At 39.9% G+C, this 27,506-nt stretch overlaps 1 protein-coding gene across 1 annotated transcript in view; it reads left to right on the top strand.

The window, feature by feature from the left end:
* Positions 1–713: 713 nt before the first annotated feature.
* The window catches only part of GMPS (guanine monophosphate synthase), a 66,276-nt gene continuing 39,483 nt past the window's right edge, over positions 714–27,506 (top strand). Inside the window, exons 1-3 of the mRNA XM_046002666.1 lie at positions 714–1,094; positions 18,675–18,856; positions 22,694–22,808. Of these exons, the coding sequence (XP_045858622.1) occupies positions 1,068–1,094; positions 18,675–18,856; positions 22,694–22,808 (324 nt within the window). The 5' untranslated portion in view covers positions 714–1,067. The remainder of the gene's footprint in view (positions 1,095–18,674; positions 18,857–22,693; positions 22,809–27,506) is intronic.

Genomic DNA, 27,506 nt, shown 5'->3' with positions numbered 1-27,506 from the left:
CGGTAGCCAAGGAGTGGCTAGAAGGACTGTAGCCTCTTTCCCACAAACCATCTGGATAAAAATACTGGGAGCTGTGCCAACAGAGTTTCATGGCCGGTCCCCTGGCCCAGTATCCCACCAGATTGCTGCTCGCAAACCTCTTCCTTTGGGAAATTCTGCACCCCCTGTAGAACTTTTGCGGACCCACGTGATGAAATTTCACTTTGACATTCCTTGAGAGGTCACGACGAAACCCTTCCCAGTAGCCTTGGCTGCCCCATGCCCCACAACCCGAGATGGGGCCGCGACAGTGGCTAAGAGTTCCCCCAGGGGCCCAGCTCTCAGGAGGCTTCCTACTCCGCTCCCCCAGCCTCGAACAGAGGTCCAAGGCTGCCGGCCCGCAAGCCTACTGAAAGCTTTCTGAGGCTCGGGTTTCCCTCAGAGGCGGGCCTTCGCGGCGGAGGAGGGGCCGACCGACTCGGGCTCCTCCTCCTCGCAAGGCCCCATGCCGGGTGCGGGGGCGGGACGCGAGCAGGGCTGTTGGGTTCGCAAGGGCTGACTAGAGGAGGCGGAGGCGGGTGGGGTTCCCACTGCGGGGCGGACTTTGGCGGCGGAGGCGGGGCCGGGTGCTGCAGGCCCTTCTTCCCATGGGCCGGCGGGCGGGAGAAGCAGCGGGTTTATTTTCCCGGAGGCCGACCTCGGCGGCGGGAAAGGACTTGGGGGGCGGGGCCGGACCCCGAAGGCCCCTCCTCCCAAGGCGGGCTTATCTGGCCGCGGCGGCCGCTGCCGGGTGTCCGCGGTTTGGCTACTTAACCGACCGGGCTCTGGCTCCTCCCAGTGGCCGGCCGGGGCGGAAGCAGGAGGCGGGGGCAGCGTGCGCGCTGCTGGTCTTCTCTCCCGCGGCGCTGGGGCCCGCGCTCGGCGGCCGCTGCTAGATTCTGCGTCTCGCAGTCGGCTAGCTCCTCTCCGTGCCCTCCCGCTTCTAAAACCAGGCCTCCTCCTCAAGCGCCAGCCCGCGGCGTCGACCCCGCCGGCCCTCTCCCGCCCCGTCTCATACTGTGGCCACCGCTGCCGCGGCCCCGGCCCCGATGGCTCTGTGCAACGGAGACTCCAAGGTCAGTTCTTTGGCGCGGGGCTCCCTGCCCCACCGCCTCCGGGCGTAGGCGAGGCTTCGAGGCCAGGGAACCACCGCTCGACCCCCCTCCCCCCAGCCGTCTGCGCAGCCCTGCGGCCCGGGCAGCTGCGCGTCGGAGAGTCCCCGGTCGGGGCCTGTGGTATGTTTTCTCCTCGGGAGCGGCAGGTGCTTTGTTGATTTTTGTCTGCGTGTCGGGGTTCCTGCGCCCGCTCGTCTCCGGGCGTCGGGGAGGGCGTCAGCTGCCCGGCCGCGCCGCTGGCCCTCGCCTCCCCCGCTCCGCTGTGGGACTCGGAGCCGGAGGAGCGTGGCCGGAGGGCGGAGGTTGGGAGGCAAGCGGGTGTGTGTGTTTGCTTCCTCAGCCCTCACCCCGTCCCTTCGGAGGCTGGGGGCCTTCTGTGGCCCTCCTGAGGTCCGCGGAAGGCAAGGCAGAGTCGGGGCCTCGCGTGCGGCGTTTAAGCTGTGCTGGCCTCCAGTCTTCCCGCCACCCCATTTCCCGCCTGCCCTCGGTGAGGCCCTCCGCGTTCCCCAACGCCGGCCTTGGGGTCCGCGGCGGCGAAGCCGGCCCTTGGCGAGGCCGCGTGATTGGAGCCCTCCCTCCTCTCCCCCGCTCCCCGGTCCTCCGGTCAGTGCCCGGTCAGGGCCGGTGACCCGAGGGTCGCTCCCTCCGCTGCACCCCCCATCCTTCTCCGAGGGCGGCAGCGTGAGTCTAACCCCGCCCCTACCTGCTAGCTGCTGCTTTGGCACGTTTGTTTGCGGTGGATCCGCTCCCCGCGGTGGCGAGCCCTCTCCCGGACGTGAGCCGCGGCCACCACGTTGCGAGGGCTGGCTGGGGCAGTGGGGAGTTCCGGGGTGTTGGAAAAGTTGCCAACTTGATGTGGGGAGAGCACGTTTGGGTCGCCGCTGCGCTTCTCGTCGCTTTCAACTCACTTTTTTCTATAGACCCTCCTCTTTGGTCTCGCTTCTGAATGGAGCACCTTCGCTTTCACTTCTGTATTAAGATTTTCGTTGGCTTGGAGTTTTCAGACCCTCACAAAGTCGATTTTGTCTGCGATAAAGTGCATAGTTTTGAACTGGCGATTAACTTGAGCAAGATGTATTTCCTGCACACTGTTTAGAGCCTGGCTTTAAGAAATTACTTAAATTTTACTCATATGTGTGGGATTTTAAAAGTCAGGTTGGAATTGGTGTTCCAAGTCAGATAGTTGCCTTATTCAGGTGTTGTTCTCTTTAAACGGTGGTGTCTAAGTGTCACAGTAGGTTCTCTGCTACTAAGATTGCTTAGTACTTTCCAAACATTACAAAAAACTATTTGTTGAACAAATGAGAAAAGATAAGGTACCCATATGTTCTTTTAAATCGAGAAAATTAATGCGTAGACTACGTGAAGTTCTTTTCTCAGGGTTATAAAAGGAAATGAAGACAGTCAAACTTGGCGTTTTGGACCTCAGAAGCTAATGTAAACCTCATTGTACAGCTTTTTCCTGTACATTAGCTCACTTGCAAAGCATTTTTCTATTTTGAGACTTAAAATTTATCTTTATGCTAGTGGAGGAAATGACTGTATTAATAGGAGGACTCAAACTTAATTTATAGACTTTGAAATATATATGGTGATTTGAGAAGGGTATTTTCACAAAATTAAGTTCAAGACTCAGTTTCCAAATTTATTTGTCCCAGGAGTATAGATCATCATCCCCCCCCCCCCCCGTTGATATTTTTGTTTTAACTTGCTTTTTAAGGCGAGTCTTGATCAATTTGATAAATTTGAGCCTCAGGTGAATTGCTGATTTATTTTATTTCAAGGTCCTTATGTTTTATAGCATACTCAAGCATGTGTTTTTTTTTTTTGTTGTTTAGTTTTTGTGTTTTGGAATAACAATTAGATGTGAACTGAATTGGAAGCACTTTAAGGAGGAGCCATCAGGGAAATAGCGTATTTCATCAAATCTATTATTATTTCATGTACTCTTAAGGAGGAAAAAACTCCCTACAGTTAAACCATGATATGTCATTGATCATAAGAAACATTTCAAGTAAAGATATGTGTAAACATGAGATAATATGCATAATAAATTAGGTGAAATAAGATATTTTTAAGAGGTCCACCTGGAAATCTGAGTAGGCATCTCTCTTCCATAGTTTACCACTGAACCACTCTTCCCTTTGGAGTGAAATATAAGTACTGTGCCCAAGTTACTTTGTACATCAGTTTGACTCTGAAAGTTCTGTGTAAATCCTGGTTCATAAATTAAAGTGGGAGGAAAGAGCTGATTTTGATTCCTATTCTGGTACAATTCAGTTTGTATCAGGATTTTCTAAAATGGCATTTTTGCAGGATAGAAATTAGGGAGAGACCTAAACTCTATAAAAACATTTGGGCTGATTAATTATCCAAAGCAGAGGTTATAGTTTTCTTAGTTAAGGAGTTGAGATAATGTAATTAAGAAGTGAAGATTTTATGTAATGGCTTATTTAAAACTTTCTTTTATAGCTACTCTGTGTTATGTATGAATAATATATAGGTCAAGTGTCAGACATAGTAACTATTTTCTGTTTTATTAAAGCAGGATTATCAGAATATTGTTCTGGGCTACTTGGGCTACTTGTCAAGTTTCCCACTTTATGGCCTTATCTAAGCCTCAGACTCTGGAGTAGAAGTGGGACTTGCTCTATCACCTTTACTGAGATGTTGACTAGGGAAAATCATACTTGAATTAAAGGTATTTTATAAATTGATTGCATGTGATATAGAATCTTTAATGACATCTGTTAAACTTTTAAAATTGGCATTTTTAATATATATATTTTTTAAGATTTTATTTATCTGACAGACAGAGATCACAAGTAGGCAGAGAGAGGAGGAAGCAGGCTCCCTGCAGAGCAGAGAGCCTGATGCGGTTCATGACCTGAGCCGAAGGCAGAGGCTTTAACCCACTGAGCCAGGCGCCCCTACAATTGGCATTTTTAAATATATATATTTTAAAATAAGACAAACCAAATTTTATTTTTTGTTAAGATTTTATTTATTTGAGAAAGTGAGACAGAGGGGCGCCTGGGTAGCTCAGTGGATTAAGCCTCTGCCTTCGGCTCCGGTCCTGATCCTGGGTTCTGGGATCCAGCCCCTTATCAGGCACTCTGCTCAGCGGGGAGCCTGCTTCCCTCTCTCTGTCTCTGCCTGCCACTCTGCCTACTTGTGATCTCTGTCAAATAAATAAATATATAAATCTTTAAAAAAAAAAAAAAAGAAGGAAGTGAGATACAGAGAGAGCATGAGCGGGGCGAGGGGTAAGGCTGGATCCCAGGATTCTGGGATCATGACCTGAGCCTAAGGCAGACGCTTAAATGAGTGAGCCACCCAGGCGCCCCTTTAAATTTAAGTTTTTGAGTTGAATTGAGAGATAACATTTTTTACCTGGGATGCATGAGTATTAAACAACTGTCCTTTTATGATAACTTTATGGAACATTTTTTTTAAAGGTCAAAGTTTTTTGTTTTTGTTTTTTTTTTTCCTACTTCAGATTTTGTTCAGATATTAAGATATTTATCTAGGTGCTGGGTTGGTTAAGCATCTGGCTCTTGATTTCGGTTCAGATCATGATCTCAGTGTTGTGAGATTGAGCCCCTCATCCGGCTCTGTGCTGGGGATGGAGCCTGCTTAAGAGAGTCTGTCCCTTTCCCCTTCACACTTACCCCCCTGTCTTTTCCCTTCCCCAACCTTAAGAAAAAAAAAATCTTCATCTAGAATGTAAGAGCTGTTACTGACAGAAGGAATAGTTTTTGTTTTTTGTTTTTTTTTTTTTTTTTTGTTTCCTGTTAGACTTGGAAGGTTTTGAAATTCCTCCAGGAACCTCAGATAGCCTTGTCTTTAGCTGGGCCAACTTGTTACTTAGGGAAGATAATTGTCTTTTAAGTATTTTTTTTTAAAAATGTAGACTTGTTCAAATGTATTTGATACTTTTAAAAGGCTGTTTAATGATTCCTATTTCAAAGGATGCTATTTAATGTAATGAATACTTATTTGCTATACAGAAGAATAAAATTTACCTCTGTCATGGTGCTTACAGTGTGTCTTCATGTTTCCTACTAACCTAAACTGTTTAGATGCTCAAAATGAATGAAGTCCTTAGGGATAAAACATAATTCTGAAGCTCTTTGTGAATGCACAGAAAAGTAATCATTTCGTAGAAATTTGAATCTTTGTATAGCATGTATAATTCTGGGTTGTGTAGAATACCTTTTTCATTCTTATTGTGAAATAGAAAAGTTTCAGTATTTGCTTAAGAATCACAGTGATTCAAAAAAATAGCTCTACTATAGTAGTAATGTGGTATTAGTTGGTTTTCTAGTGGTGGACCCTTGCCACGGCTTCACACTCAATGTTTTGAGGACGAAGGAGATGGTTTATATAGTTGTGTGTGCATTCCCTAATATGGTACATTATAATGTCATAGGGAGCAAGGTGTTTGGTTATAGTAGTGTGACCTTATAATTCTTTGTCTAAACTGGGGCACTTAAACGTAAAAGGAATTGCTAAAAATTAATGATAATTGCTGTAAAATAAAATATTACCGAAGAAAACAAATACTTGTGGTTTTATACAGTATAGTAAATAAATGGCAAAACTCTTGTAGCAAGAATGCTCAGATTACTCTCTCTGGACATCATGCACAGGAACATATACATCTCTTTCCTGCATATACTTTACAGATGCCTTATTCACATTTCCCAGTGACCAGATGATGGTGACCTGAGGTTTGGTGCATCTTGCAAGCCGAGCAATGGCTATGGCACTCAAGGCTGGATAGAGTTATCTACCCTTAGATGTCCCTGTCCAAGTGTACTTCATTTTATTAGGAAAGGATCTGGAAAAAGAAATGGGATATCAGTAGTTGGCTTTCAGACTGAACCTGAAGTTAAAAGTGAGAACTCTGTGTTCGTTATACCTGTACTCCACAGAACTAGAAGGTGGGGAGTATAAAATGAAAGTGTAACAAACCCCATCCTATGTTACTTTAATGCAGTTATTTATAGGTTAAAAATTAACATGTTAAAAAATTAAGACTCTGAGATAAATGGATAGGTGCGGGAATAACTTGTAAATTAGGACAGTCCTGGCAAACTGAGCCATATGGTCACTCCAGTTATAGAGCACATATTGCCCTGAGTTCGAATCTTGATTTCAACAGTGACATCTGTTTAAAATTTGGCTAAAATTTAATCCTAATGTGTATATTAGAATAATTATTTCTGAATTAGTAACTATACTAAGAGTTTATGAAGTTCTTAAGAACTGTCAAGTTACTTCTTTTCTAAAAGGTAAGAACCAGCACTGTTGAAATTGACCAACAGGTAAAATAATCTGCTCTAAGCTACCATAGCATTTGCAGGGGATGTTTCCCAAACTTTTAAAGCTGCTTGGACCTGCAAAATTCTGTTATTCTTGTTTCTCACAGGAGGACAGAATCGTTTTTTGTCTCTTAAAACTTAACTGAGATCGATGTAAATTTAAATCACTTTCACCTTGTCTGTTATTTGGAGAACTAGTTTTAGTAATTTTTATCCTCTAAGTCTCATTATGAATATAGATCTAAGATTCCAGTATTGTAAAATGCAGCTTTGAACAAATTTTGGATGAAGAATCCCTAACTAATTTGGGAAAATTTAGTTGAATATAAAAATACTTACAGATAAATCATTGTTTTGGTATGTTTATTGGTAATAGTGAAACTTTTTAATGCTGTAATTTTTCCCCCTTTAACATTTTCTGAAAAATTTCCAACTGACAAGTTAAAAGAAATTTTAGTCAGCTTTTAGGTATACCACCTAGATTCTACTCTTTACTTTTCTTAAAAAAATATTTTTATAACTGCTTTATTGAGATACTCATATATCATAAAATTGTGCTGTATAAAAGGCACGGTTCAGTTGTTTTTAGTGTACTCACAGATTTGTACAGCCATCAACCACAGTTAATTTTAGAACATTCTCATCACCCCCAAAATAAATCCTGTACCTTTTAGCAATCAGTTCTCCTGTTTCCTGGCCTGCCTTTCTTTCCCAACCCTAGGCAACTACTAATCTGTTTTGTCTCTACAGATTTCCCTATTCTGAACATTTTATATGACTGGAATCTTGCAAGTATGTAGTCTTTTGTGACTGGCTTCTTTTATGTAGTGCAGTACTTTCAAAGTTCATCTTTCTTTCGCATGTGTTGAGTACCTTATTCTTCATTACCAAATAATATTCTGTTGTATGGATATACCACCCTTTGCTTATCCATTCATCATTTGATGGACACTGGGTTTTTATACTCTTTGGGTATTATGGATAATGCTGCCATGAATATTCTTTTTTTTTTTAAGATTTTATTTATTTATTTGACAGAGATCACAAATAGGCCGAGAGGCAGGCAGAGAGAGCGAGCGGGAAGCAGGCTCCTGCTGAGCAGAGAGCCCGATGCGGGGCTTGATCCCAGGACCCTGGGATCATGGCCTGAGCCAAAGGCAGAGGCTTTAACCCACTGAGCTACCCAGGCACCCCTGCTATGAGTATTCTTGTACAAGTTTTTGTGTAGACTTAAGTTTTCATTTCTTTTCAGTATATACATAGGGATATAATTGCTGGGTCATGTAGTAATTCTATATTTAACCTTTTGGTGAATAGTCAAACTGTTTTCCAAAGCAGCTGCAGTATTTTACATTTCTGTCAGGAGTGCATGAGGTTCTAATTTCTCCACATTTTTGCAACACTTGTCTTTTGGATTATAGCCATCATAGTGGGTATTAAGTGGTATCTCATTGTGATTTTGATTTGCATTTCCCTAATGACCAATGATGTTGAACATCTTTTCTAAAGATTTTTATTTATTTATTTGACAGAGAGAGAGATCACAAGTAGGCAGAGAGGCAGGCAGAGAGAGGAGGAGAAGCAGGCTGTCCGCTGAGCAGAGAGCCTGACGCGGGGCTCGATCCCAGGACCCTGAGATCATGACCCAAGCCGAAGGCAGAGGCTTAACCCACTGAGCCACCCAGGCACCCCGAACATCTTTTCATGTGCTTATTGTCCATTTGTATATTTTCTTGGGAGAAATGTCTATTCAAATCTTTGCTGATTTTTGAAAGTAGATTACTTGTCGTCTTATTGAGTTATAAGAGTTCTTTATTTTAGTGACCGGTTTCTTTTTTTATTTTTTAAGATTTTATTTATTTATTTGACAGAGATCACAAGTAGGCAGAGAAGCAGGCAGAGAGAGGAGGAAGCAGACTCCTTGCTGAGCAGAGAACCCCATGTGGGGCTCGATCCCAGGACCCTGGCTGGGTTCATGACCTGAGCCAAAGGCAGAGGCTTTAACCCACTGAGCCACCCAGGCGCCCCAAGTTTCTTTTTTATAGCTTTTTTTTTTTTTTTTTTTTTTGGAGATTCCACTATTTATTTGACAGACAGTGATCACAAGTAGGCAGAGAAGCAGGCAGAGAGAGAGGAAGGGAAGCAGACTCCCCGCTGAGCAGAGAGCCAGGTGCGGGGCTCTATCCCAGGACCCTGGGATCATGACCTGAGCCAAAGGCAGGGGATTTAACCCACTGAGCCACCAGGCGCCCCTAGTGACAAGTTTCGTTTCTTTCTTTCTTTCTTTCTTTCTTTCTTTCTTTCTTTCTTTCTTTCTTTCTTTCTTTTTTAAAGATTTTATTTATTTATTTGAGGGAGAATGAGTGAGAGAGGGCATGAGAGAGGAGAAGGTCAGAGGGAGAAGCAGACTCCCCAAGGAGCTGGGAGCCCGATGCGGGACTCGATCCTGGAAGTCCGGGATCATGACCTGAGCCGAAGGCAGTTGCTCAACCAACTGAGCCACCCAGGCGCCCGAAGTTTCTTAACAGAAATATGCTTTGCAGATACTTTCTGCCATTCTCTGGGTTTTTACTTTCTTAATGGTGTCTTCTGATACATAAAAGCTTATAATTTTGATGTTCAACTTATTTTCTTTTGTCACTTGTCTTTTGGTATCTCATTTAAAGAGCGTTTCCTTTTTTTCCCCCCAAGTTCTTTTTTTTAAAATTCCAGTTAACATATAGCCTAATACTAGTTTCAGGAGTAGAATTTAGTGTTTTATCACTTATGTATACTTCCCAGTGCTCATCACAAGTGCCCTCCTTAATACCCATCACCCATTTAGCTCATTCTTCACCCTCCCATCTTAGCAACCCTTTTTGTTCTCTATAGGTAAGAGTCTGTTTTATAGTTGCCTCCTAGGAACATTTACTGATGACCTTAAATCTTGTATAATTGCCCATGTTTTCTTCTAAAAGCTTTGTAGCCTAAGCTCTTATGTTTAAGTCTTTGATCCATTTTTGTAGTGAGATCCTAAGGTATAATTTATATAAATTATAATTTATGTAAGTTATAATATTTTCATGTTGTTGCATTATTGTCATGAACTTTGAGATATGATCCTCCCAACTCCCAACGTCTGAGTGGGTGAAATAAGGCACCACACTTAGTGTTACTCTGAGGAGATAACGTTATAAAAGGTAATTAAAAGTAGGAATTAGGAATAAAAGTATAAACTTTTAATGGACGGTTAATTGGATGCTTAATCCACTTAAGTGGATTTAACCTGGTAGATTTTTTTTTTTTTTTAAGATTTTATTTATTTATTTGACTGACAGAGATCACAAGTAGGCAGAGAGGCAGGCAGAGAGAGAGGAGGAAGCAGGCTCCCCTCTGAGCAGAGAGCTCGATGCGGGGCTCGATCCCAGGACCCTGGGATCATGACCTGAGCCGAAGGCAGAGGCTTTAACCCACTGAGCCACCCAGGCGCCCCAGATTTTGGTTTTGTAATGGAGTGGCTCTTAGATTTGAATTTTGACCTTGTTTTTGACACCATGGCTGAGCTCGACGTCTGGTGCTCCTAAAGGCTGAGGGTAAACAATTGCTTATTGTAACATTGTTTTTCAGTTTGTGGAGACATATGGTTTGAAAAAGGTCACTAGTAAGTATTTTGTTTTGCTTGTTTTTATTGAGGTAAAATGTTCATGTGCAAATTGTATGGATCTTTAAGTGTACAATTTGAATTTTGACAGACGTATATACCTGTGTAACCACTACCCCAGTCAAGATAAAAACCATTTCTATCACTCCCAAGTTCTTGTATGTCCCTTGGTTCCTTCAGCAGCAACCACTGTTCCAATTTCTATAGTCAGACATTAGTTTTGTCTGCTTTGAACTTTATACAAATGGAACCGTATAGTGATTTTTGGCTTCTTTCACTCAGCATAATGTTTTTGAGATTGATCTATGTTACTGTATCAGTAGTTCATTTTTATTGTTGTGTAATATTCCACTGTAGGATATACTAGAATTGATCCATTTACATGTTGATGGCCATGTGGACAGTTTCCAGATTTTGTGGACATAGATGTTCATTACTCTTGGATAAACCTAGAAGTGGAATTACTGGGTCAGAGGATAGACCCTAATAGGTTTTGGTATTTTTATTTTGTACAGTTTAAAATATTTAAGTTATAATAATCTTGATGCCCAGAAGAGATAAACATTAGTAGAGTAAAATAAGCTTAAAAAAAAAATTGCATCATAATATTTTGTCCTTAAGGGTATTTTGAAAAGTACCTTGTTCAGCTGTATTTTAATGGAAGTAGGATGTGGTTTGTGGGCAGACAGGCTATTTTTAGATTGGCTTTATAAACATGTACCAGTAGGAATGAACAACTTCTTTAATAATAGCAATCTGAATTTTAAATTCAAAAATAATTTGAGGGCTCCTGGGTGGCTCAGTCAGTTAAATGTCTGACTCTTGATTTCTGCTCAGGTCCTGATCTCAGGGTCATGAGATTGAGCCCTGTGTTGGACTCCATGCATAGTGGATAGTCTGCTCGAGATTCTCTTTCTCCGTCTTCCTTCGTCCCTCCCCCTGCTTGCATGCAAGCCTGTGCGCACTCTCTCTCTCTAAAATAAATAAAATAAGAAAATAATTTGCCAGTAAAGCTGATGAAATTAGAATTGGAAGCACTCGGGATTTAATAAGGCTGGGTTTTAACTTTCTTTCTTTCTTTCTTTCTTTCTTAATGCAGCCTTGGCATTAGTGCAGTATTTGCATATAAAAACTATTTTCAGGTGTTTTATAAGAACTTTTCTCTCTGTTCGGGAGGCATATTATCCTGGTATGGTAAATCTTGGGTTCACCAGGCCTACCTCTCCAGAGGTTAATTAATAGTGGTTCCTTTTCCCTGATGTCTTTTGTTCATTAGTTACTGCCTTAAAAAAAGGTAAGTATGCATTTATATTTTAAATTTCTAAAGCTAGAGAATCAGTATAATGTGTATCTTAAGGACAAGGTCAGAAAGAGCTAAGCATGATTATAGCCATTTTGAGTAATTTTGCCCTGTATTCTTATGTATTTCTCCTATATATGGCTAGGGAAAGCAGAATCATAGTATGTTACAGATTGAGAACCTGCCATGGATGCTTTGGTGTTAAACAGTTTTTGTAAAATTTCACTTTAGGTGGTATTAAACATTTTCAGAAGGACATGTGAATTAATTTAGTGCTGACAAGTTTGTGGGTCAGCTCAGCATTGTTGAGCTCCACTACTGTCACCTGTCTGTTGGGACTAATAGGTTGATGCTGTTTTCGTAATGGCAGACACACAGGATGCAAGTAGAATCACCATTTCAGCCCTTATTATACTGGTCAAAACAAATCTCATGGTTGAGCCCAATGTCAAGAGTGAGGAAATGCATTCTTCCTAAAACAAGATAAACTGCAAAGTTATATGAGAAATGGCATGGATGTAGGGAGTAGTGAAGAATTAGGGCCCGTGATACAATGTTACATATAGCATATTAAAAACATGCATAAGTTGGGGCGCCTGGGTGGCTCAGTGGGTTAAAGCTTCTGCCTTCGGCTCAGGTCATGATCCCAGGGTCCTGGGATCGAACCCTGCATTGGGCTCTCTGCTCTGCGGGGAGCCTGCTTCCTCCTCTCTCTCTGCTTGTCTCTCTGCCTAGTTGTGGTCTCTCTGTCAAATAAATAAAATATTAAAAAAAAAAAAAAAAGCTGATTTGAATTTTTTAAAAAATGTCCATGTCCTAAAAGACTATAAAAAGGTGAATAATAGATAGTTCTAGATTAAAGGAGACAATGGCATGATGTGTGAGTATAGAGTCTGTGATTTTTGATAGGGTTCTGGAATTAAAAACAAAACAAAACAAAAAAGCCAAGGGTACCTGGGTGGCTCAGTTGGTTGAGTGGCAGACTCTTGATTTGGGCTCAGGTCATGATCTTGAGATCCTAGGATCAGTCTCCACCTTTTTTTTTTTTTAAGATTTATTTATTTGACAGAGAGAGACCACGAGTAAACAGAGAGGCAGGCAGAGAGAGGAGGAAGCAGGCTCCCTGCTGAGCAGAGAGCCCAACGCGGGGCTCGATCCCAGAACCCCGAGATCATGACCTGAGCCGAAGGCAGAGGCTTAACCCACTGAGCCACCCAGTTGCCCCTGGGATTTGACTTCTAAAATTTGTTTCCCTTGTGTGTGAATCTAATTTTCCTGAGTTTTTAGAAGGAATTTCAATTCAGATAACTTTTATGGCTTTATAGAGCCCCTTCTTCCGTTAAAATTACGGCAGCTTGTTTTCTGAGGATTCCTTGCCCTGATTCTTCCCCCTATTTTAATTAATTAATTAATTATTTTAAAAAAGATTTTATTTATTTATTTGATAGAGAGCTAGCCAGGGAGAGAGGGAACATAAGCAGGGGGAGTAGGAGAGGGAGAAGCAGGCCTCTCATTGATCAGGGAGCCCAATGTGGGGCTCAATCCCAGGACCCTGGGATCATGACCTGAGCTGAAGGCAGATGCTTAGTGACTGAGCCACCCAGGCGCCCCTCTTCCAGCTATTTTTAGTTTGACCCTTCTATTTCCTTCTTCCTTGCCCTTGTCCTGCTTAATTTTGATTCTGCTCCCAGCAGTTGGTCCTCATTTGTGAGCCTTGCTCTAGAAGGGAACCTGGCCCATTAGTTGAGGAGGTTCATGGGGATTAAACTCCTTCCATCCCTTTAAGTCTTACCTTGGGTCTCCTGCTACCCATTGTACTATTGGGTATGCACACCTTCTCCCAGTGCAACTGCTGTAGTCAAATGGGCGCCTGTGCTTTCTTTTCTTTTTTTTTAAATAAAGTTTTATTTATTTATTTGAGAGAGTGTGCATGTGTAGGGGGAGGGGCGGAGCGGGAAAATCTTTAAGCAGACTCCCCACTTGAGTCTGGATCCCAAATTGGGACTTAATCTTAGGGCCCTGAGATCATGACCTGAGCTGAAAACAAAAGTCAGGCGCTTAACTGACTGAGCCACTGCCGCCCCTGACCCCTGTGCTTTCTACTAAGTACCTGTTTGACTATCTTGGAATTCTTTTCTCAGAGTTATTCAGTGAAACTGACTTGTTTCCCACCCAAATGATGTTACATTGCAGTTTGTGACAATGGTAGTTTATTCCTACCAGATTGTATTTGGGAAGATAAATTGTCATTTAGTTTTTGGTCTTGCTGTCTAGTTGTTCAGTGATGCATGGAAATTCAGGAAGATCCAAAAATGATTCCATCTACATCTTAGGATAATCTGTCAGATTCTTTTGCCTCATTTGTTAAATTAGGGTATTGATATGGTTTGTTTTCTTACTATTGTTTATTGATGTTTTAAAAGATACATTTATGGGGGCGCCTGGGTGGCTCAGTGGGTTAAAGCCTCTGCCTTCGGTTCAGGTCATGATCCCAGGGTTCTGGGATCGAGCCCCCACATTGGGCTCTTTGCTCAGCGGGGAGCCTGCTTCCTCCTCTCTCTCTCTGCCTGCCTCTCTGCCTACTTGTGCTGTCAAATAAATAAATAAAATCTTAAAAAAAAAAAAAGATACGTTTATGAACATCTTTTACTTTTTAAAAAAATTTTAAAAACTTTATCTATTTATTTGTTCATTTAAAGATTTTATTTATTTATTTGACAGAGATCACAAGTAGGCAGAGAGGCAGGCAGAGAGAGATGAAGGGAAGCAGACTCCCTGTTGAGCAGAGAGCCCGATGCGGGGCTCGATCCCAGGACCCCGAGATCACGACCTGAGCCAAAGGCAGAGGCTTTAACCCACTGAGCCACCCAGGCGTCGCTATTTATCTATTTATTTAAGATTTTATTTATTTATTTGACAGAGAGACAAAGCAAGAGAGGGAACACAAGCAGGGGGAGTGGGAGAGGGAGAAGGAAGCTTTTGACTGAGCAGGGAGACAGATGCAGGGCTCATCCCAGGACCCTGAGCAGATGCCTAATGACTGAGCCACCCAGGCACCCCCATTATTTACTTTATTATGATGACTTGAGTCAGTTGAGAGGGGTGTGAACCTTTTTGGCTTTTGTGTTTCTTTTTCTTTTAAGGATTTTATTTTTAGGTAACCTCTACAGCCTAAGACCAAGAGTTGTGTACCCTACAGATTGAGCCAGCCAGCTACCCCTGTGTTTACTTTTTAATTGTATACATAGATAATAGATTTTTCTGTTGTGTAGTGTTGAATTTTGTTTATCTCTACTATTGAAGTGACTAACAACTTCTTTTGTCATTAGGGTCCTTTTTCTAATCTGTTAAGGTTTGGAAGTCTATCAAACTTTATAACTCTGAAGTAGGAGTAAATGGAGTCTGGGTTTTGAGGGAAAGGAACTTTTGCTTACGTTATGGGTGGGTGACCTTTTTGCTTTTCCCCCCTGAGTTTTTGAAGTTGGTGCTGGATAGGCAAGTTGATGGCTGAGGTAGAAAGAATGTGGCAAGGATTTAGTATTTCCTCAATGAACTCTGATGTCATATGATTGAACATTTTCAAAAACTGGTGAGAAAACAGTATGTTTTTCTTTAAAAATTCAATTAAGTAAAAATAAGTTGATTCAAAGAAATATAGACGACAGTCTTCACTATATAATAGTAGAATGACCATAAAAATGATTGTGCAAGCTGAAACCAGGAGAAGTAATTTATTTCTTTCTTTTTAGAGAGAGAGAGAGCACATGCATGTGCACACATGCAGAAGAGTTGGGGAGGGGCAGAGGGAGAATCTTCAAGCAGAATCATTGCTGAGTGTGCAGCCTGATGCAGGCTTGATCTCACGACCTATGAGATCATAACGTGCGCTGACACTAGGAGTCCGATGTGTAACTGACTGAGCCATCCAGGCACCCTGAAAATCTTAAGCAGGCTCCCTGCCCAGCACAGAGCCTGTTGCAGGATTCAGTCTCACCACCTTGACATCATGACATGGTGAGGTGAAATCAAGATTTGGATGCCTAGAGGCACCTGGGTGGCTCAGTCGGTTGAACATCTGCCTTTGGCTCGGATCTGGGATCAATTTCCACATTGGGCTGCCTGCTCCACGGGGAGCCTGCTTCTCCCTCTCCCTCTGCCTGCTGCTCCCCCTGCTTTTGTGCACTCTCTCTCTCAATAAATAAAATCTTAAAAAGTCTCTGATGACTGAGTGACTGAGCCACCCAGGTGCTCATCATGCAAAGCAATTTTAATCAGTGGAAAGATTACAATGTTTGGGACCTTTCAAATATTTCATTAAAACATTAAATCTTCCTGTTAATTATACAAGTATAGAGAAATAACATATTGTAACTGTTTAGTATAAGTAAAACAGTGAGAATTGTTTTCTTTGTGAAATGTGAATCAAGAGTAGTTTGAACAGTGCTTTCCTTTGCATCTTTTCTATGCCTTGTTGGCTTTTGACTTTTTATCCCTTACGATTGAAATGTCATGAAATATGTCCAAGAGTTTTGTTGTTGTTTTTTTTTTTTTAAGATTTTTTTTCCTTTGATAGAGAGCACGAGTGGGGTCAGGGGCAGAGGGAGAAGCAGACTCCCAACCATGGGAACTGATCCCAGGACCCTGAGATCATGACCCGAGCCAAAGGCAGACGCTTAACCAACTGAGTCACCCAGGCGCCCTTCTAAGAGTTTCTTTAATGTGAAGGATTTACCTGGCGTTACTTTCTCTGTTACTTTCATCACAGTTGCTTTGCCCATTGATAATTGATAAGTTAACCAAGTTCCTCTGGCTGCACATTTAGAGGCACTCAAACCGCAACAGTGTCAGCACTGCCATGGCCAGCAATTTCCTCTGTACCTTCATTCACAGTGGATTCATATTTCACTTCTAGTGTAGAAGTATTCATTTCTTTGCTGTACTTTCATTTTTGTTGATCTGCCCCCCTTTGGATTATCCATAGGTGTAAAATGACATGTGGATTTATCACTGGGCAACAAGTAGGTAATACAGCTGTTCTCTGGCTATTTGTTTTATAGCATCCAATTGCAATAAACTCTAAAAGAAAGGACACATTGATCATTGACCATCATATTTGCTATTTATGTGATGATTTATGGATTGAAGAGCTGATAGCAAAATTTGTACTTAGTGTAATTACAGCTAATAAATGGTAACTGAAATTTGAGCCTTGTTGCAGACTGATGTTAGTTAACTAACCCTGATATAAACTGTGATAACTGAAATTTATTCATGTCAGAATCATGCAAAGTGAGAACTCTGCCTACAATGTAAAAAACAAAAACAAACAGGTTGTACTGATTTGGCAAAAACTTTGACAGTGATAAAGGGACTGAAATCTGAGAAATTTACATACTAATAAAGTAGTCCTTCAAAAAAACACTTTAAAAAAATTTTTATTTTTAAGTGATCTCTATAGCCAACATGGGGCTCAAACTACAACTATGAGATCAAGAGTCATGTGCTCCATCGACCAAGCTCCATCGACCAGGCTCCCCAAAACTTTCCTTTCTTTTCTTCCTTGCTCTGCTCCCCACTTCTCCTCCTGCCTTCTTTTCCCCCACTAGACATGGAGCTCCCTGTAGGACTTGAACTCCCTATCCTAAGATCAAGACCTGAGCTGAGATAAGAGTTGGACACTTAACTGACTGAGCCATCCAGGCACCCCAAAACTTTCTATTCTTTATAAAAAGAATTAGATTAAGATTAAGGAATTTTAGATAAATTCTTTAAAGAGTAGTATGTGCGTTTGTGTGTAGACTAAGGACAAAGGTCTGAAAGGAAAAATTTTAGCATTTCTTGCACTCTAATATATTTAATGAACTTCTTTCTGTGATCTGATTTTTCTACACTGTTCAGTATTCATATGATAAAATCTTCATTTTTGTGATGAGAGTAGTTCTTTCTGGCCTGTGGTTCAGTTCTTCTCACAACTTGTCCTCTATAAGATGGCTGTGATTGTTGCTTTTTTCATTACTGTAGCGGAAATGTTAGTGATGTTGTGAGGTCTGCATTTATTTTTTCTTATAAATGGAAAAGGAAGAGGCATGGGTACAGATACATAATTTCAGATTTCATAATACCTAATTTCAGATTTCAGATACATAAGTATTTGAAAGACAGGTTTACGCTTTTTTATGTGTAAATTTTACAACTGGTGGGGGATAGCCCAAAAATGTTTATTGTAAACATTTAAAACATACTGAAGAGTATGAGAAGGAAAAATTGTAGGGTCACCTGTAACTCATTGCTTAGACACAACTGCTGTTAATATTTTTGTGTATATTTGTTTATATGTTTCTTCTTCATACATGTATATACATTGTTGATGAAATATTTAAAATGGGATTAGATTATATGCTTCCTGCGAGTGTTTTTCCAGAGTACATACATGTTTTTAATGTTTTGTCTTACGTAAAATGTCCAAAAACAGAGTAGAGGCTAGCTGAAATGAAGATTGTGTATCTATCATCCAGCTTTGGTGATTTCAGTGCATAGGCAAACAGTCTTGTTTCATCCACATCCACCTACTCTTACAATAATTTGAAGCTAGTTCCAGGTAACTATTCCAGCACACATAGTTAAAAATTTTACATTTTGCCAAACTGCTTTCCAGAAAAGCCTTATCGATGTAGAGGTGACAGAGATAAGATTTAAAAACCTTTTAAAAATTCTAATGTTATGGGTTGGAGCTATCTATATGTGTCTATCCATATCTCTATTTCTATCTCTATCTATCTAGCTAGCTAGCTAGCTATATATATGGTCTTTTCCTCTGGTAAAGCAAAACAATCCTGGTGAAGTGAATTTGAACATGCTTATATTCTGGCAGCAAACTTCAGTTCCTCATCAGTATATCCCTCATAGGAATGCTGTGACTGTTAGATAGGGTGACCATGTATAATTCATGGTTCAAGCTAGGATGCTTTTGAGATTCAAAGGAGGCCCTGTTAGTAATAATGCCAGTATAGCAGACATAAACTAGGACTATATTTTGGCATAGCTGGGTTGTATGCCTACCATGTTAGATAATATATCTAAGATGCTTTTATACATAAAGTTACTATATTACATAGTCAGTAAATGTTGGCTTTCATTAAAGTGTGTATGCCCACGAACGGATATGTATAATAGTTTTTTGGTTCTGTATGTTTTTGGAGCTGACAGTGACCACTTTTTTTTTAAAGGGACTCTAATTTTTATAACTAAGAGGACATTTTCTTTAATATTTGCAGCTGGAGAATGCTGGAGGAGACCTTAAGGATGGCTGCCACCACTATGAAGGAGCTGTTGTCATTCTGGATGCTGGTGCCCAGTATGGGAAAGTCATAGATCGAAGAGTGAGAGAACTGTTTGTGCAGTCAGAAATCTTTCCCTTGGAAACCCCAGCATTTGCCATAAAAGAGCAAGGATTCCGGTAGCCCTTTTGCTTCTATTTTCTATGAGATTGAGCTTAGATTGTGGAATTTTTTATTAATTTGCTTGATCACTGAATTTTTTTTTTTTAAGATATATTTTGAGAGAGAGAGGGTGCGTTTGAGGTAGAAGTGGGGAGAGGTGGTGGGCAGAGAGGGAGAGTCTTAAGCCAACTCCATGCTGAGTGTGGAGCCTGACCTGGGGCTTTGTTTCAGGACCATTAGATCACTACCTGAGCTGAAACGAAGAGTCAGACACTTAAATGAGTGCCCTGAGCACTGAATTTTTTAAATGAAAATAAGACATGAAATGGTTTTACAAAAAATTTTCTTCTATAGTTCTGATTAAAACAAAATTAAAGGAAATTTTTTTTAGTTAAAAAGATTGCCTTAGTTTTGATTGCATAGTTATAAGAACTTCTGACTTGAATATTTTATATTTTGGGGATTTTTGGGTCAGACTTGAATTTGGCTGTTATGGTCATTCATTCATCCCAGAACATTTGATCAAAGGAATATATACAGTGGCTAGAATACCTAAATGAGAAGAATTCTGTGTTCACTGTTGTCTCTTTTGCCTCTTATCCCAAGAGACTAAGTTTCTTTTTTTCTTCTTTTAAAAGATTGTATTTATTTATTTGACAGAGACACAGCAAGAGAAAGAACACAAGCAGGGGGAGTGGGAGAGGGAGAAGCAGGCTCCCCGCTGAGCAGGGAGCCCAGTGATGCAGGGCTCAATCTCAGGACCTTGGGATCATGACCTGAGCTGAAGGCAGAGGCTTAAGGACCGAGCCACCCAGGCACCCCCCAGGAGACTAAGTTTCTAAAATTATGAAGGTTTCTCAAGTCTAATATAAGGTCTAATTCAACAACTTATATGCTCAGAACTAGTCAAAATGACAGCCAACTTATATTAGTTTCTTCCTTTAACAATTTCTGGTTAATGCTATGCATTTTTCTCATGGAATTGATGCTCTTTATTAGAGTGTTATCAAAAGCAAACAACTGCAGTTTGTGACTTTAATTGGGTCTTAAACATTAATGCTCTATTTCTTCCCAAATATAATATATTTAATTTTTCTCAAAAACATAATTTTTTTCCATTAGAGAAATGGTTAACATTTAAAGGCTTCATAGACCTATTTATCCTGTGATTCTTGTTTCTGAAATAGAGTGAATTGGAAAGCAGAAAAGACAGGTTGAAATTTAACTGTGTTGTAGTCTTAAGATAGTTAAAAACAGTCATTTCTTTTAAACTTTAGACTCTTTAGAGTAAGAAGGAACCCTTGAGCTTCTCTAATGCGACTGTCTCATGTTTGCCAGTGAGAACCAGTTTTAGGGAATCAAAAAACTGAGAATTCTGAATGGCTCTGTCATATTTAAGCTCCTTCATTCTTTTCACTCAAAAAAAAAAAAAAAAAAAATCTTCAGCAGACTAAGCCAGGCTAAGTGTTTAAGAATAAGGTAGCCAAAGGGCACCTGGGTGGCTCAGATGGTTAAGCCTCTGCTTTCGGCTCAGGTCATGACCCGAGGGTCCTGGGATCAAGTCCTGAATTGGGTTCCTTGCTCAGCGGGGAACCTGCTTTTCCCTCTCCCTCTGCTGCTTGTGCTCTCTCTCTTTCTCTCTCTCGGTCAAATAAACAAATAAAATCTTAAAAAAAAATAAGGTAGCCAAATACTTGGCAATAGAATGCTAATTGTTTTTCCTACCACCTGATTATAAACAATTCCTAGGTCCTGCTTGTGACTTTCTGTGTTCTGCTTGGGTTCTTTCTGTGTAGGAGTGTAGGAACTATAGCCCTGTGGCTTTGCTTACTATAATCCTGCCTGCTAAGATACCAAGTTGATCATCCTTTTCCTGGAATATTAGTATTATGAGAAGAGAGACCTCTTAACCTACTTGTTTTTAGAAGTTTGACCTGGTTAAAATTCCTACCTGGAATGCCTTGTGGCTTTATTGGCTTTGTAATTGCAAGTTAGTTTCAAAATAATTGCAGGGTAGAACTAGAAGACTCAGAATGAGTGATTAGCTCTTCTTGAGAGTTATTGAGATAAGAATTTTCATAATTGGCTTAAGTACTGCTTGAGTTTCATCCTTCACTAAGTCCATTCCCTTTTCTTTTTAATAGTCTTAAGAATCTTAAAGTCCTGAGTTGTTTAGCAGATTAATGAGGGATGCTGGGCAGTCCCATGGTGGTTATCTTTTATAAAACTAAGTATAATATACTGAAATTCAGAGGTCTTGTTTATTAGGTATGTTTTATGGAATTTAGGTTATGCATTTTTAAAGACCTAAGTTGCATATCTACCCTTAAGGCTAACTACACCCTTTTAGGATTGTTATCTTAAAGACGTTACATTTATCATCTGAGTTGGTGGTCTTTAGTTTCTTTTGCAGGAGATAGACTAACAAACATGATGAATAGCATAATTCAAGTTAGCAATACAAAGCTCAAAGAGCGGGGCCTTTGAGCTCACTTGAATTGTTATATATTTTTTAAAATGTCCAATCTTGCTGAATAATTTTTATGAATTTGACTAGTACATCATTCTTCTGGATGTATTATAAGCCTATAGTTTATGCATGTGTGTGTGCTTTTTTAAAGATTTTATTTATTTATTTGACAGAGAAAGAGAGACAGTAAGACAGAGACCACAAGCAGGGGGAGTGGGAGAGGAAGAAGCAGGCTTTCCGCTGAGCAGAGAGCCAGATGCTGGGCTTGATTCCAGCACCTTGGGATCATGACCCGAGCCAAAGGCAGCCACTTAACAACTGAGCCACCTAGGCGCCCCTAGTTTGTGTGTTTTTATATGGCAAGCAGCTGCTAATTATAAAGTGAATTGCCTAAATTTGTAAGATTGTCCTTTAGGAATGTAGATAAATCAGGATTCCTGCAAAACTAAAATCTCAAATGACTCCGAGGATACTTTAAGTGATTTAAGTGATGAGCATAGGTACGCCTCTGTTGTATAAGAGGGCATGTTTGGCAGACTGGGGAGCAGTAGTCTGAAGGTTCAGGTCTCTCTGTGATTCCAGGTTGTAGCCATGAGTGAAGGTCAAGTGCTGCTAGATTTTTTCGCCTTCTTCCTAAAGAAAACCCAGAAATCTGGATTTTTATGTAAAATTCATAATATTAAAATGTTCTCAATCCTTTGAGTGTATGCTGAGGACCAGATTAGATCTGTCAGTGGCCACGTGAAGAGCATAGGCCTCAGTTTGGAGACTTTCCTGTAATAACAGTTCGACTCCCAAGTTAACCCATAGAATGCTCTATAAATTATAATCTAGTGAAGTTAGAATACTGATCTGGGTTTTAAGAGAATGCCATATGGGCAAAATTCATATATTAGCTCCTTTTCCTGGGTCTCAGGTACAACTTTTGGGAGTGCTGGAAAGGTTTTCAGTGACAAAGTTAGGTTATTCATATTCTGTGTCATCCAGGGTCTTCCTGTGACCTGCTCTACTCCTTGCTTCCCGGAAGACCTATGTTTTCTCTGTCTCCGTTTAGAATTCTCGTTTCTCCTTCATTAATGCAGAGGACAAAACAAATTCATGCTAAACCTTTACAGCTAGAAACATTAGTGTTTATGTATTTGAAGTTTGTACTTATTAACAAGCGAATGTTGAATTGATGGACTTTCACACATTGCAGTGAAGCAGTGTACAGGTGATTGAGTTGTGTAGGAGGCTGGATCCGCTACAGTATACTGAAAACATAACAGAATCTTTCCATCTGTACTGAGTTTCCCTTAGTGCTTCAAGGGAGGAGGGCATGGACTTCGGGATAAAAATGAGCAGTTAGAGGATTCTTCACTGACTCTCTTTCTTAAATCCACAGTGCAATTATCATCTCTGGAGGACCTAATTCTGTGTATGCAGAAGATGCTCCCTGGTTTGACCCAGCGATATTCACTATTGGCAAGCCTGTTCTTGGGATTTGCTATGGCATGCAGGTACATCTGTGAATTTGCTTTAAGAGTTGACCGATTTATTCTGTTTGTGATTCTTATTGTATTAATATTTTCTGTCTTTAGAATACTTAGGATAATGGATGAGCTAATTGGTGCATGTTGCAATTGTTTACAAATTGTTATAGCAGTATGGCAGAACTGACCTGGGTGGAAATCTGTTTTTAGAGAATTAGCTATATTCTGCATACAACATAACACTGTCCATTAAAAAAAAAACTTAGTCAAATTTACATGTTACAGAAATAGTGCACAGAGCTCCTCTATATTTTTACTCAACTCCCTTACTGTTGACATTTTTAAAAAGATTTATTTATTTACTTTAGAGACAGCTGCCTGCATGTGTGCCTGAGCCAGGGAAGGGGCAGAGGGGAGAGTGAGAGAATCTCAAGCTGACTCCGTGCTGAGTGCAGAGTCCCAAGGTTGGAGGGGCAGGGGGCTTGATTCCATGAACCCGAGCCCCGAGATCATCACCTGAGGCAAAATCAAGAGTTGCATGCTTAACCGACTGAGCCACCCAGGTGCCCTCCTTGCTGTTGACATTTTTAACTATTTGAGGATAAGTTGCACACATGATGTCCTGTCACTTGTTGTATTTCCCAAGAACTAGGGCTCTCTCCCATGTAACTACAGTCCAGATATCAAAATCAGGAAGTTAACACTGATTCAGTTTTGCATCTAATCCACAGGCTGCATTCACATTTCACTGTTTGTCTCCTTAATGTCCCTTGTAGATACTGTGTCCAATCTAGGATCATGTATTTAGTTGTCATGTCTCTTTACTAGACTTCTTTATTATTATTTTATTTTATTCCTCAGTCATTTCTTCTCTCTCATGATCTTGACATTAAAAAAAAAAAAGACATTCCAGTTACTTTATAGATTATCCTTCAGTTTTGATTTATTTGATGTTTCCTCCGTGTTAGGTTCAGGTTATGTAATTTTGGCAGGGGTAGCTCAGAAGCGATGCTGTGCTCTTCTCAGAGAAGCTCATTAGGAGGCATGTGATGTCAGTGTGTGCCATGACAGGTGATATTAGTTTTGGTTAGTTGGTTAAGATAGTGTCTGCCAGGTGTCTCCACTGTATCGTTAATGCCTTTAGAATTGTATCAAAAACAAGAATAAATAGGGACTGAGGTCTAGGTATAAAACTATTCTTCTCTAAGTTAAGTGTTTAGAAATCTAAACTGCTTCGATGCCTTTTTAGAGGAGTATAGGTTTATTAGACAAGTAGAATGTGATTACTGAGTAAGATGATAGAAGGATAATACTGAGCCAGTAATATGCTAAATTCTTGCTTAGAATGATTTGTTCAGTAAGATCTGTTTCCTAAGGAGGTGGGAATAGAAATAAATACATTTAAGAACAGTTATCCATAGTGATTGTTAAAAGTTATCTCAACCAGAAAATCATTTTGCTTACAATATCATCTTACTTAACAGTGCAATCTGAAAATTGAGCTGGCTGGGATAGTATTCCCTGAGTAATATAATTATTAATTGACATGTTATAGTATTTTCCCTTTTCTAGTGTCAGAAGCAAGGTAGTTTTGTTTTTGTTTTTGTTTTTAAACTCAGAATTCTCTGCTGGGATAAGAATAGCCAAATAAATGCAGGGACGGATTCATTTGTTTATGAATGATCTTGATCTCTTCCCTTTTGTCTACCTTTTTGCTTTAGTCTGTACTAAATCAGAAAGGAGGACAGGGTCAGGATACAAGTGGGATATCTAATTGTAAGATCCTAACTGACCAAATGGAATTGGTGTTAATTAAAATATCATCTTTTTAATTTCATCATGATACTCTGGTCCTCCCTAATTGATTATTGAGAATTGTTTATTAACTTTTGATTTCAAATATATGTGCTTATGATGATGTGTTCTTTTTCCCAATGACTAAGTTGTTTTAAGTCCTCGGATTGAAGATAATTTGAAATTTTAGTAAGTGAGCAAAATGGAGTCTTTTTTTTTTTTTTTAAACAATATGGTTGAAAGTGCTGTGCAATTTTATACTTATATAAATATTTGTATTTACAATATAAATATTGTACAGAAGGAGGCTGTTTAAAAGGCAGAAAGTGAGCAGACTGGTATATTTTCTTTTATCTGGCTCTGCAGCATTCAGCAAAGGAAAAAAACTAAAGATCAGTGTTTGCTTAGGAATGAATATTTTTATTGTTCTTATACATGATTCAAAGGCAGAATATTAGGAATCACTCCTCTGTAAAACAGCTTTACCAGATTTCATTTCTTGCTAATTATTCATTATAGTTTTCCACTTTGATTTAGAGGAAATACTGATCTACATCACATATGATCAGTATGTGATGTATGATCATACATGTGATGTATGAAGTACAAAAGCTACAACAATGGAAATTTTCTTCTCTAGGCAACAAGCATTTTCTAGTAAAAGACTCTTTTTCTCCTGGTAAAGTTCTCTGAAAAGTGAAGTGGTGGGATTATGAATTTGAGTTGGATAATAACTTACTTTTGGATATTCTTATATAGTATTCTAATGAATACATTTTCTTAGAAGAGCCTACATCTTGATTGAGTTGAACATTGGAAACTGGTTGGCTTTTTTTTTCCTTAAATATACCTTCACCCTAGGATGTAATGTTTTTAGATAATTTATTGATCTCCCATGCCAGAGAAGTCAGTATTAATCATGTAGCACAACTTAAGTTAAATGATTTTCAGTGTACTGAAAGGTATTACAACATTCTGTAAGGAAGAGTCTCACAGATATCTTTTTTTACGACCCCTTTCCGTGAAATATGCCTGGAAAATGATGCTTAATTTCAGTGCTAGTGACTGACTCTTTCTCCCTTTTTCCAGTCCCCTATATAATTGTAAGGCCTACCTCTTCTGTCATTCATAGAGATCTTATGGTAGCGCCTTATGGTAGCTCATGTTAAATATGTAAAACCGTTTGCCTTCTGTCCTCTGAACTTACATATATTAGGATAATAAAATAGGCTGATCTTGGTCCTTTAGATAATAATTGTCTTTCCATGAAATATTGGTGTAGAGGATACCGTCTAGCTAATATGTTGTTTTTATTTTATTTTTTTAAAGATTTTATTTATTTATTTGACAGGCAGAGATCACAAGTAGGCAGAGGCAGAGAGAGAGAGAGGTGGAAGCAGGCTCCCTGCTGAGCAGAGAGCCTGATGGAGGGCTCGATGGAGGGCTCGATCCCAGGATTCTGGGATCAGGACCTGAGCCAAGGCAGAGGCTTTAACCCATTGAGCCACCCCGGCACCCCCAATTCTTTTCTTTAGAAGAAAAAAGTCTGTCTTGCCCATTGCTCCTTTTATCTCTATATCCCCTCATGCAGAGTAAGAAATAGAGTATTAGTAGAACTTTTGAAACTCTTTATATTTTTCTCCATTCATGTTGTTCTTCTCTTTTCTTACCAGAGGCAGCACTTTCCCTGAATTTTGTTATTCATTCCCTTCTTTTTCCTTCATAGCTTTATACATAAGTTTATATCTCTAAGTAATATATTTAGTTTTGCCCATTGACCTTTTTATAAATGAAATCCTGCATGTATTATTATGAGCTTTGGGTTTTGGTTTTTTTTTTTTTTAAGATTTTATTTATTTATTTGACACAAAGAGAGAGAAAAAGCAGGGAGAGTTGAAGAGGGAGAAGCAGGCTCCCCCCTGAGCAGGGACCCTGATGTGGGACTCGATCCCAGGGCCCCAATATCATGACCTGAGCTGAAGGTCGTCGCTTAACCAACTGAGCCACCCAGGTGCCCCATGAGCTTTGGTTTTACGATTCATTCATGTTAATACATTTAAGTTACTCATTTTCACTATTGAATTTATTGTTTAAGTAGCGCAGATTAATTATATATTTCACTGTTAGTGTTGCTGATCTTTCTCATTTTTTGCTATCACAGACAATATTGCCATGAATATTTTTGTTGTTCTGGTGTTATACATACTCAGACTTTTCTCCAGGGTAACTTTGAGTTAAAATGTTGAATCTTGGCTTCACTAGGTTGTATTTTCCTCTAATTTACATTACCACAACTGTCTATAAAAATTCCTTGTGCTCCGTATCCCTGTCAAATCTTAACATTGTCAGATTTCTTTTTGTATTTGCCTATCCGAAGAGTTGTTAAATGGGATCACATTGTACTCTTAATGTTCGTTTTCCTTCTTATTGTAAAATTTGTATGTTTATTTGCCAGTAATACTGCTTTACTGTAAAGGCATGTTTAAGAGTTTTGCTCATTTTTCTATTACACTGTATTATTGTGTTTGTATATGCTAGATACCAGTCGTTAGCCAATTATATATAGCAGATACCTTCTAGATTGTGACTTGTCTCTTCATTGTTGTAATTTGTTTTGTTTGTTTGTTTGTTTTTTGCTTTCTATGAAACATCTTTATCTTAAGTGTTTGGTTTCTTTTCACACTATCTTACGAGATTTTTGTCAAATTACTTTTATTTAAAAGGGAATTTCTTTCCATTCTTCCTTCTGAAATCTAAACCTTGTAAAACTGACAAGACAGAGGAGCTGATCTGATTGGGATGGTGGATCTCAAGTACTACACGGGTTTCTTTTGAGGCATTTAGGACATTGGGTTTATGAGGAATCCATACTGAGAACCATTTCCTTAGGTTAAAGTAGAATATTAAAACAAAAATTTAAGAAGGCAAATT

This window comes from Meles meles, chromosome 4 (assembly GCF_922984935.1).
Source record: "Meles meles chromosome 4, mMelMel3.1 paternal haplotype, whole genome shotgun sequence".
Lineage (NCBI taxonomy): Eukaryota > Metazoa > Chordata > Mammalia > Carnivora > Mustelidae > Meles > Meles meles.
Note: the sequence above shows the minus strand (reverse complement) of the source record. Positions and strands in the feature narration are given on the sequence as shown.